The sequence below is a fragment of the Ovis aries genome, chromosome 23 (assembly GCF_016772045.2).
Source record: "Ovis aries strain OAR_USU_Benz2616 breed Rambouillet chromosome 23, ARS-UI_Ramb_v3.0, whole genome shotgun sequence".
NCBI lineage: Eukaryota > Metazoa > Chordata > Mammalia > Artiodactyla > Bovidae > Ovis > Ovis aries.
In genome coordinates, this window is record NC_056076.1 from 14,276,391 (window position 1) to 14,288,784 (window position 12,394).

The 12,394-nt window shown below is 36.1% G+C and overlaps 1 protein-coding gene across 9 annotated transcripts in view; it reads right to left on the reverse strand.

Moving 5' to 3' along the window:
- The window catches only part of PIK3C3 (phosphatidylinositol 3-kinase catalytic subunit type 3), a 160,918-nt gene that overhangs the window by 143,555 nt on the left and 4,969 nt on the right, over positions 1-12,394 (reverse strand). For all 9 annotated transcript variants that reach the window (XR_006057810.1, XR_006057811.2, XR_009598139.1 and 6 more), the window contains exon 3: positions 7,157-7,300. Coding sequence is in view for 6 of the 9 variants with exons in the window: in XM_004020410.6 (XP_004020459.1) it covers positions 7,157-7,300 (144 nt within the window). In the remaining 3 variants the exon portion in view is untranslated. The remainder of the gene's footprint in view (positions 1-7,156; positions 7,301-12,394) is intronic.

A 12,394-nucleotide genomic window follows, 5' to 3' on the forward strand; every position in this document is an offset into this window, starting at 1 on the left:
AAATAAAACCTAGACAGTATATTACCCCACTCCAGTACTATTGCCTGGAAAATCCCATGGATGGAGGAGCCTGGTAGGCTGCAGTCCATGGGGTCGCGAAGAGTCGGACACAACTGGGCGACTTCCCTTTCACTTTGCACTTTCATGCATTGGAGAAGGAAATGGCAACCCACTCCAGTGTTCTTGCCTGGAGAATCCCAGGGACGGGGGAGCCTGGTTGGCTGCCGTCTATGGGGTTACACAGAGTCAGACACGACTGAAGTGACTTAGCAGCAGCAGACAGTATATTATAAAGCAGAAACATTATCAAAAAAAAAGAAAAAGCAAGAAAGATATATGGTACTGGCACAAAACAAGAGATCAATGGAATAGGATAAAAAACCCAGAGATAAACCAGCATACCTATGGTCACCTAATCTATGACAAGGGAGGCAATACTATACAATGGACAGAAGACAGTGTCTTCAATAAGTGGTGCTGAGAAAATTGGACAGCAGCATGTAAAAGAATGAAGTTAGAACACTACCTAACACCATACACAAAAATAAACTCAAGTGGATTAAAGACCTAAATATAAGGCCAGATACTATAAAACTCTAAGAGGGAAACATAAGTAGAACATACTTTGACAGAAATCATAGCAAGATCTTTTGGGACTCATCTCCTAGAGTACTGAAAATAAAAACAAAAATAAACAAATGGGACCTAATTAAACTTAAAAGCTTTTACACACAAAGAAAATAAAAAACAAGATGAAAAAACAACCCTCAGAATGGGACAAAATATGTGTAAATGAAGCAACTGACAGATTAATCTCCACAATATACAAACAGCTCATGCCGCTCAATACCAAAAAAACAAATAAACAAACAAACAGGGACGGAAGACCTAAATAGACATTTCTCATACAGGTAGCCAACAAACACAAGAAAAGATGCTCAACATCACTAATTACTAGAAAAATGCAAATTAAAACTACCATGAGGTATCATGTCACACTAGTCAGAATAGCCATCATCAAAAATGTACTCTGGACAGCGTGTGGAGAAAAGAGACCCCTCTTGCACTGTTGGTGGGAATGTGAACTGATATAGCTACTATGGAGAACAAGATGGAGGTTCCTTAAAAAACTAAAAATAGAACTACCATATGAGCCAGCAGTCCCACTACTGGGCATATACCCAGAGAAAACCATGATTCAAAAATATATACGTACCTCAATGTTCACTGTAGCACTATTTACAACAGCCAGGACATGGAAGCAACCTAAATGTCCATCAACAGAAAAATGGACAAAGAAGATGTGGTACATATATACAGTGGAGTATTAGTCATAAAAAGGAACAGAACTGTGTAATCTGCAGAGATGTGGATGGACCCAGAGACTGTCATACAGACTAAAGTAAATCAAAGAGAAAAACAAATATCATATCTCAATGAAGAATCAAGAAAAATGGTAAAGGAGGTCTTATTTGCAAAGCAGAAACAGAGACACATACAAAGAGAACAAATGTATGGATACCAACAGGGAACAGGGGTGGGGTGGGATGAACTGGGAGAGCGGCACTGACATATATTCACTACTATGTATAAATTAGATAACTAATGAGAGCCTACTGCATGGAACAGGGAGCCTAACTTGGTGCTCTTTGGGGACCTATATGGGAAAGAAATACAAACAAGAGAGGATATGTACATATGTATGGCTGATTTACTTTACTATAGAGCAGAAACTGATACAGCAGTGTAAAGCAACTAGCAATAAAAATGATTAATTTTTTTTTACATAAGAAAACAAGCTACCAAGAAGACCCAGAGTAGAGGTTGAACAGACTCATAAAGGAGTTCTGGGTAACTTTTTTTTTTTTTTTGGGGGGGTAACTTTTTAAAATGTACTACACAGGTAGTCTTCTGTTAGTGTGTTCTCTCTTAGGTGTTAACAAGGTCTTTCAAACATTATAAAGTCTATTCAAACATACACTCAAAGCTGAAAGGGCAAGTTATCAATTGCAATGTAAAGACTAAGACTAAAAGTGTGTGTAGGTGAGCAGGCAAATCCAAAGAGTTCTACATTAAATAATTTTCTTAACTAGGTACACATTGGATATATTGATACATTCTTACTATCTTTAATAACACTGTATTTAACTGTATGTATGATGTGCCTCTGTGTGTGTGTGTTAGTTGTTTAGTCATGTCCAACTCTTTGCGACCCCATGGTCTGTCCATGGAACTTTCTAGGCAACAATGCTGGAGTCCGTTGCCATTTTCTTCTCCAGGGGATCCTCCCAACCCAGGGATTAAACCAGGATCTCCTGAATTGCAGGCAGATTCTTTACTGTCTGAGCTACCAGGGATTAACAGTATAGTGAAAGTCACTCAGTCATGTCCGTCTCTTTTCAACCCCATGGACTATAAAGTCCACGAAATTCTCCAGGACAGAATACTGGAGTGGGTAGCCTGTCCCTTCTCCAGCGGATCTTCCCAACCCAGGAATCAAACTGGGGTCTCCTGAACTGCAGGCGGATTCTTTACCTACTGAGCTATCAAGGAGGCCCTATTTAACTGTAAAAGGGTTACATAAATTTTTAAACTATTATTATCTTTATATTACCAATGGAAAATTTCTTAGATTTTCCTGAGATAATAAAGAGGATTTTCACTGAATATTATGTAACGTATGTAAGTAATGACACCACAAGCATTTAAACTGGGAACTGTAAAGGACTGCTACAAGCTCGTGAGCAGTATAAGATTAAGGACCAAATGTTTTAAAAGTTTCTAAGCCTGGCAATAAACAGGTAAATATCTAGCAACCATATCTGCAAAAGCTTACTTTATAAGCCCAATACAAAATGTATGAAATGGCTGTTAAGAATCAAAACTCTCAATATTTATCTATTATGTTAAAGATCAAAAAAAGGTTATACTATACTATTAAAGAAGTATTTTATAAAGTTTATTTTCTTTCCCTTTCAACTGAGAGAGATTCAACATCCAGCAGATCTTCTTAGTCTCCAAGAAACTGGGTACAGTGAGGTCATAATACCACTTTCAGTGAATATCCTTAAATGTACCTTCAGAAACAGCAGAAGGCTTCCCTTTCTTCCCTCCTTTTCCTTACCCCTCTACTGAATAGTTTAGCTAAACTTAACTAAGTAAAAAATCAGTACATTTGGCAGGATGTTAGTTTAACAAATGATTTAGGTGCCCAGGTGCCTTCGGATGGACCTGGAAAAGAAATTTAAGCATAGAGGACATGGAGGGTAGGGGTGATGCCAAATGATTCAAATGACCAAGTGAACATATTACTTTAACACTAATGGCACCTTCGCAGATGGACACAGGAGCCTGGCGGGCCATGGTCCACAGGGTCACAAAGAGTCAGACACGACTGAAGTGACTAAGCGGACACAAAAATTCCAGGTGACAAGTCAGAAGATGCTCAGTGGATTAAGTCCACTTGGGAAATTAAGCCAAACCAAGGCATTTTAAGCCAAATTAAGGCATTTTGTAAGGAGCTTCCCTGGTGGCTCAGACAGTAAAAAATCTGCCTGCAATGTAGGAGACCCAGGTTTGATCCCTGGGTCGGGAAGATCCATGGAGAAGGGAATAGCAACCCAGTATTTCCTGGGTTGCTACATATATACTAAAGTATTCTTGCCTGGAGAATTCCATGGACAGAGGAACCTGGCAGGCTACAGTCCATGGGGTTGCAAAGATTCGGACGCAACTGAGTGACTAACACAACCAAGTAACTAACACACACACACATCAAGGCAGAAGAAAACAGTACAGCAGCATCACCCTCAGACATCAGCAGAGGCCCCAGCAGCAGCTGCTGCTGAGGTTCCAGCTCCCGGGGCCAAGCCACTACAGAAGCAATTGCCTCGACTTCAGAATCCACATTTGCAAAAATCATCTACAAGAGAAATCTATGGCCCTTTGCCAATTCAACTTAATGATCAATCCATTCTTTAGCTACTTAGAAATCTCATAAGCTAGATTTCCAAAATGAGGACAATTAGTTATTTTAGCCATATCCTAATAGATCTTCCAATTAATTTACACTATTTCCCAAGAAGTACTAATTCACACTGACTCAGGTATACAAAACAGATATTAGCAAATAGCAAGTCCATACTAGGACTATTTCAGGAACAAGAGTGGGGTAGGCGCTATATCACTGCTTAAGAAACATCTGAGGAAGTGAATATCTAAAGCACCATCTCCCTAAGTCATGAGAACTGTGGTGGCACATGACATGATTTTTAAGGGTACGTGGAAAAAAACTTTGCACAGGTGTCCTCCTGAGGTCATCCAGAAGACTCATGCTACTTACTCACCAGAAGTGTCAGCAATCCCACACAGAAAACCAGCTGTGACCCAGCAGTACAAGCAGATGTCTGCACTCTGCTAAAGCACCTGAAACATCCTGAATATCACATTCTTCCACAATCCAAAGATACACAGGAAGTCCAATATCCAGCGAGAGAATGCATGGGCTTGTCTCCACTGCAACCCAATTCCCCTTCAAGGAAAGGCCCCAAGACACACAGGAAAAAAAGGAGTCATTTTAATTTCATAGAGCTTCTCAGATTTCCTTCTTTCTGAGGTGAAGCATTAGCCTAGAGGGAATAGTAGGTGATCTAATATGAGTTATTACAAACACACATATACACAATGATTACTGATTTCATGTACTTCGTTGGTCTGAGTTTATTTGGCCGTAGGCAGGTTATTCCACTGTACTTCTATGGAAATTTCTATTGTCTCACACCTACAGTCTAGTCAAGACTGTCTCCTGAAACGGTATCCTAAGGTCAATGAAAATGCATGAGTGTTAAAAAAGACGTTTCCATGAGGGAAACTCCCACTGATATTTCAGAAAGTAAACCACTTATGAAGAAGCCAGGAGGAAAAACCAAGAGGTCTATCTGGCTGTTTCTTAAGAACATTTAACCAGTGAAACTACAGTAAGAGTGATAAATCTTTTTTTCTGTGTGCCAAACAAATTTCACCCTCATAGAGACAAAAAGAAACAAACACTTTGGGAAAGGAACAATACTGATTTTGTAATATGTCCATTCTACTATAACATGTCAAAAACTATGTTTAGAACTGGAGGCCACAATGTATCATGCTATGTCTAAAGCATTGTTTCTGCATGGATTTCAATAATAAATAATTCTTTAATAGGTACATTAAACTAAGACACCTACACATTACTAAGGAATCAAGCTATTCTAAATGGAATTACATCTAAATTTTATTCCTAAGATGAAGTTTTTCTGAGACACCTTATTTCTGAATAGAGAAATTCAGTATTATAAGATTATCAATTTTTCCCTGTAATTCACATATTAATTCAATCAGTTTCCCAACAAAATAACAGTGAGTTTTCCTTTCAAAACTGAGGAAATATTAAAATGTATCAATACAGAGAATATTCAGAGAAATTCTGAAATGACTACTACTGAAGATTATCCCTCTCCAACATTAAAACATTTTATAATTAATAGTATTCAAAACTAATAAGAACAGTTCAGAAATAATGACAGTTAATATTTACTTAGTACTTCTTAAACATATTACTGTCTTTAGCAATTTATCATCATAAACTATTCTGTGAGGTAAATATTATTAATATGATTTCATTTTACAGAAAAGGAAACTAAGGCATAAAGAGATTAAATAACTTGCCCAAGGGTACACAAATAATAAGCAAAATTATATAGTGTTAAGGTGGCATTGTTTTTTAGTTGCAAAGTCATGTCCAACTCTTTTGCGACCCCATGGACTGCAGCCCACGAGACTCCTCTGTCCATGGGATTTCCCATGCAAGAATACTGGAGTGGGTTGCCATTTCCTTCTCCAGGGGATGTTCTGACTCAGGGATCGAACCCAAGTCCCCTGCATTGGTAGGCAGATTCTTTCCACTGAGCTACCAGAGAATCCAATAAGCAAAAGAGCCAGGTTTTGAACTCAGACAATCTAGTTCTACAGCCTGCCTTCCTAACCACCATTAGCTTATAAAAAGCTGCTAAATTCAATATCATAATATAAGAATCATGAATTGCAACTGAATAAGCAATAAACAAATATGTGACAATTCAAAAGAAAATGTCAAGTAGGAAAAACAGTATTTGCAACATGTAACACACGAAGGGCTAATTTCATTAATCTACAAAGACCTCATACACATTAAGAAGAAAAATGATGACTCAAAAAAGGCAAAGAATTTTATGGAGTGTGAATTATACCTCAATTTTTAAAAATGGGCAAAAGATATGAAAAAGCAATTCACAGAAACATAAACACTAAGAGTAAATGAAAATACCATAATATGATCACCTTTGCTCATATTTTATGATGTAAAAATGGGCAAAAATTAAGAAGTTTGATAATATCTAGATTATAATCTCTATTATTTCATACCAAAAGGGACTAGAACTTCTTTCAGACTCCAGGTCTGGGGTAGAAAATTGCCCAATGAGCCTGGAACAGTTTGACTACCAGAAAGTAAAGAAGCTACCAATAACTGCTGGTGAAGATAGGATCAATTTGAAGGGGCTCCTAATGACCAAAAATGGGAATTTTTTTGAGAATTATAAAGAATAAAAAGAGCAATGAGTTGAAACACTTCAAAACTATTTAAAGGCATGATAAAACTTAAGAATAAAACTAAAAAAAAAACAAAAACAAATAATCATCACCTTTGCAGGTTAACAAAGTACTAATTCATAGAAAGAACAGAATGTCAACAACTTTCTTAAGATGAAGAGTCATCTCTCTGTTCAGGAGAAAAGGTATAGAGAAATAACACCCTTCAGGACTAGCATGTTTTGGGTTTTGTTCTGGCTTTTTTTCCCTCATAATAAACCTTTATCAATATTATCTGTAAATTTTTAAAACCAAATTTAACTTGTCTATCTTAATCATTACCATTATAGCAAAATAGTGCATTAGTGCTTTTTAATCCCATTAATTGTTCTCTTTCTCATTATTATGACAAAGTAGAAAAATCCTATAACAAAGCAGTTATAGTATATGCCAGATTGTCTTTTTCTTCCCCCCTAAAAATAAAGTTCCAGCTTCCAATGACTATTTCCTACCAAAAATCACAGCATTCCCATTAGGAGAAGAAAATGCTTACCCGTATTTTCCAAACAGTGAAACTGTTGTCCCTCCCACAGGCACTGCTTTTCCTGGTCCATACACATCCCATATTGTCAGGGCCACTTGGGCATTTCTGGGCAGGTCAGGGTATTTCACAGGCAGTTTTAGCCATTCATTCCAGCTATGAAAATAAGGTAAACAAAAACATAAAGCTAAGGACAGAAAATCAACATAGACATATGTGTATAACTTTCTTCTAAATTAACAAACCATACAAGAAATCTGATTCAGAGAAAATGTACCAAAGATTAGTTACTAGTACAAAAATTAACTTGGCACTTATCTTAATTTTGCTCTAGGCAAGTTCAACTTTAAATACAAAAAATCTGTTATTTTAACTTCACTTCACTTTATTGGACTTTGCAGATACTGAATATTTTACAAGTTGAGGTTTATGACAACCCTGCATCTAGCAAGTCATGGGTACCATTTTTCCAACAACAACATTTGCTCATTTTGTGTTTCTGTGTCATATTTTGGTTAATTTTTGCAATATTTCAAACTTTTTCATTATTAATGTTTTTATGGTGATCTGTTGTGATCTTTAATGTTACTACTATGACTCACCGAAGGCTCAGATCACAGGAAGTTTTTAGCAATTAAGTAATTTTTAATTAAGGCACATATATTGTGTTTTTAGACAAATGTTATTGCATACCAAAGAGACTAATAGGATAGTATAAAGGTAATTTTTATATGCACTGAAAAAAACAAAAAAAAAAGTACTACAATATTTGTTTTATGGTGGTGAACTAAACTCAAACCTGTAGTATCTTCAAGGTATGCCTACAGAACACGTGAAAAAAATTTCTGAAAGACAAAATTCATGAAAAATAATGCTGCTAAGTCCTTTAATCAAGAAACTCAGACATCAAAAATTTGCTATATAGCACTGAGTGCTATAATCAATATCTCATAATAAACTGTAATGGAAAAGAATACAAAATGATACAGATATATACATATGTATATGTATGATAGAATCACTTTGCTGAATATCAGTTCAGTTCAGTGAATATCAATCATACTTCAATTTTTAAAAAAAGCAGGAACAGACAATATGACTAAGATACAAGGCTATAATAACAGTTCCCTGGTGACTCAGTGGTAAAGAATCCACCCCTAAGCAGGAGACATGGGTTTGATCCCTAGGTCAGGCAGATCTCCTGGAGAAGGAAATGGTAACCCATTCCAATATTCTTGCCTGGGGAATACCACAGACAGAGGAGGCTGCCAGCTACAGTCCACTGGGTTGCAAAGAATTGGACATAACTTAGTGACAAAAACAACAACAAATAAAAACCTGGGAAAACACTTAAACCTGTTAAAACCAAACTTGTTTTCAACCAAACTATGATTTTTTTTTAATGTAAGTATCCTCCAGAATAGCTTTTTATCAAGAAAAGAAAGAAATTAGAATTATTCATGTTATACTCAAAACATGCTATATACAGTCCTATAATATATAGCAGGATCTCAATAAAGAAGAAGAAATCACCAAAAATTCAAAGAGGTCAAAGGAGACCATCCAGTACCTTTGTAACAGCTCTGGACAAACATATGACAATTTTTTAGGTGACATTTTTCTTTCACTCAAGTTATTTATTAATATTAATAATGTTTAACTATTGTTTTTTAATGCTTTCAAAGCATATTTGTACATATGCTTTCACTAAGGAATGTTTGCTCTTACTAACAGTAATGTCAGTACCACTCTCCCATTTTTTTTTCATTCTTTATTCACCTCTGCAAATTTTCTCCTGCATTCAAACTTAATACTTGATTTATCTGATCATTTCCACTACCTTAAACAACAGATGGCTTTTAAAATCCCCAAAGAAAACCATGCAAACACACAAAGTAATATCCAGCAGACACACAGAATTGATTCTCCTGTTTACTCAAAATTATTCTGCTTGCTCAAAACTATTCTCAAAGGGCATATTGGAATTTAGGTCAGATAAACCCACACAGAGTCGGACACGACTGAGGTGACTTAGCAAACCCACATCAGTAAGAATCTAAACAGAATTTTCATAAATTTAAAGAACAAAACACTTACATTCACTATATTATAGGAAAATTAGAGATGGTTATTAATTTAAAGGAAACGCTAAACAACCTGAAATCTGTTTCTTCTACAAAGTTCTTAAAAAAATAAAACACATGCTTTAAAAAGCCTTTCTTCACTACAGATAAGCTTAGAAAACTAAATGAATTTATATATTTACTATTCACATGATGGGCCAGACTGAAAAGGTAAATTATAAGCAGTGTTACCTTATGCCAATAAACCACAGAGATTAGCTAACACAGGCTAAGTTAAAAAGAAAAGTGAGTGACACTATCCAAAAATGAGCTGTGAAAATATTCACCTCTATATTCTGTCCTTTGACTAGGAGAAAATAGATAAAGTTGCCTCAGTCAAGTCTGACTCTTTGCAACCCCAAGGGCTTATATACAGTCCATGGAATTCTCCAGGCCAGAATACTGGAGTGGGTAGCCTTTCCCTTCTCCAGGGGATCTTTCCTACCCAGGGATCGAACCCAGGTCTCCCGCATGGCAAGCAGATTCGTTACCAGCTGAGCCACAAGGGAAGCCCAGGAAACACCTAAGAGCAAGTAATCATTTGCTTCAAACTTCATTTGCCTCAAACCTTGATCCATCCAACTCCAGGTCCTCACACCTCTTCAGATTAAAGCAAAAACACTTTAACCTGTTTTACATAATGGACTTCTGCAGAAGATTTCTTTTGAAGAATGAATCTACAGCTAAAAAATAGTTTGAAAACTGCTCAAGATACTCTAGAAATTACGGAAAGATGTGGTGAGACATTAAGGAGCTGTGTATTCAAAATTTTGTTCTCTCCCTTCCCAGGGATCATCCCTTTCTCCTGCCCCAGCTCTGGTTGTGATGGTTTAGACGAAAGTCAGGTCCGACTCTTGAGACTCCATGGACTGTAGCCTGCCAGTCTCCTCTGTCCATGGAATCTTCTAGGCAAGAATACTGGAGTGGGTTGCCATTTCCTTTTCCAGGGGATCTTCCCGACCCAGGGATCAAACTCAGGTCTTATACACTGCAGGCAGATCCTTTCTCGTCTGAGCCACCAGGGGGAAGCCCCAACTCTAATTAGACCTAAATTCACTTGGCAACTTGCAAATGTTCCCAGATTCAAAGCGCTATTTTGAATGATCTAATTTCCTACCATTAACCCCACTCCCATACATCACTGTACTAATTCTCTAGTCTGATTAATACATTCCAAAATCCTAACTTTCTAACTTTAAAATTGTAGGTCTATGTATAAAACCATTTCAAACCTTCCACATGACAAAACAGAATATAAATTTTTAAAAAAGTATAAACCACTGGCAATGCAAAATAATATTCATATATTTCATATATATGTAACATAAATATTTGCAGCATTTCATGCCTAAAATTGATGATTTTACCTTAAGTGTAAAGGAAGTACAGGTTTCCTCACTATGGGCTCTTTTATTATAGGACAAGATAGAATAGAATACGATAGAAGGAGACTCAATTTTGAATGAATTCTTCATTATTTGAACTTATACGACTCACTATTAGAAACTCTAAAATCAGATTTAGACAACTTAGAATTTCATCCTACCCAAAAATACTTTCTCAACTAAGGAAATGCAAAAATTAAGACAGCAAGAGATTCTTTCATAGTATAATTTATTTTCCCCACAGAATACATAATTTTTTTATTTTAAGTAACTGCTTATAGAAAACAATGGCTGTAAAGTTTGCCTTTATTTATTTTAAAAGTATAGTTTTTGTACTGTTGAATTGGTAAAAAATTCAACTGTTAAATACTAAAGAGCAGGATGCACAAAATCTTCAAGTGCTTCTCCTAAGCCCAAAGTGTATGTATATTTAAAAGAAAACAAAAGCCTCATTACCCAACATGAGGTATTTTCTCAATCTATTTTCTTCACAACTGTTTTAAACCTTTTAATAATAATAATGATAGTAAAAGCCATTCTGGGTATTTTAGAGTACTTTCTTAGCTTCACAATTTAAAAAATATAAATTAAAAATCTCCAATCTCCATTTGAGAGAGCAGATATGAAACATTTTAAATCCTTGAAAATACATAAACAATGCACAGAGGAGTTGGCAAATGGAAGGAAGAGGAGAAAAATGCTAACTTCCTTATAACTGGGAATTTGCTTTTGCTCTATTTTATTGCCGAGGCATGGTACAGACTATCATACAATTTTCCTCAAAAAAGTGGAATTCACCATAAATGTTGACTTTATAGACCTAAACCTAAATTTCTGGTTTTAAGTCTTTTGGGGGTCACAAGCCACCTCAAAAAGTCTAATAAAAGCTTTGAGCTGTCCCTGTAAAAACACATGAGTCACAAAACATTCTGCATAGAATTTCAAGGTCTTGTAGATTTCATGATGCCAGTTTAAGAACCTCTGATACAACCTCTGATACAATTTAGGAGTTTGGATGGATTGTTTTAGGTGCAATAATGGTACTGTAGACATACAAAAATATTTAAGATTATACAATATTGGAATTTGCTTCAAAATAACAGTGAAATAAAAACAGTGACCTTGAGGTAGTAATTAATGAAGCTAGGAGACAGGGAGCTGGAAGTTCATTACATTATTCCCTACTTCTATGGGCTTGAAATTTTCTAGAATAACAAGTACAAGTGCATTAACATATCTGCGCGCGCGCGCGCGCGTGTGTGTGTGTGTGTGTGTGCATGCGTGCGTGTGTGTGCAGCCACAAAAAAGACTACCAAAAATAAAATTTAAAAAACACACATAATTAACATAGTTGGTTTCCATGCAGACAGATCATCAGAGCTTAGGTTTCTGAACTCTCTAGAAAAGTTTTCCCGAGGGCTGCACCCTCAACAGCACAGCTTGAGAGTCCATGCGGCCATCCCCTGTCCTCCATGAATACTAAAGGTATAAATTCCTTCCTAGAGAGGCACACAACCTGCTTATCCTGTACCAAGCCTACCAAGGTACTGAATAATACTCATAGATCAAACATTAAAACTACACCATTCACTCTATCAAAAAAGAAGTGTCAAGAGATTTTATTAAGGACCTACAAGAAAAACAGGAACTTCATATTCACTATACTTACCTTGAATACCAACAATGGCCTGCTAATATACCATGATTAATAAACCAAGAACTTTTAAAAATAAAGTTATTTA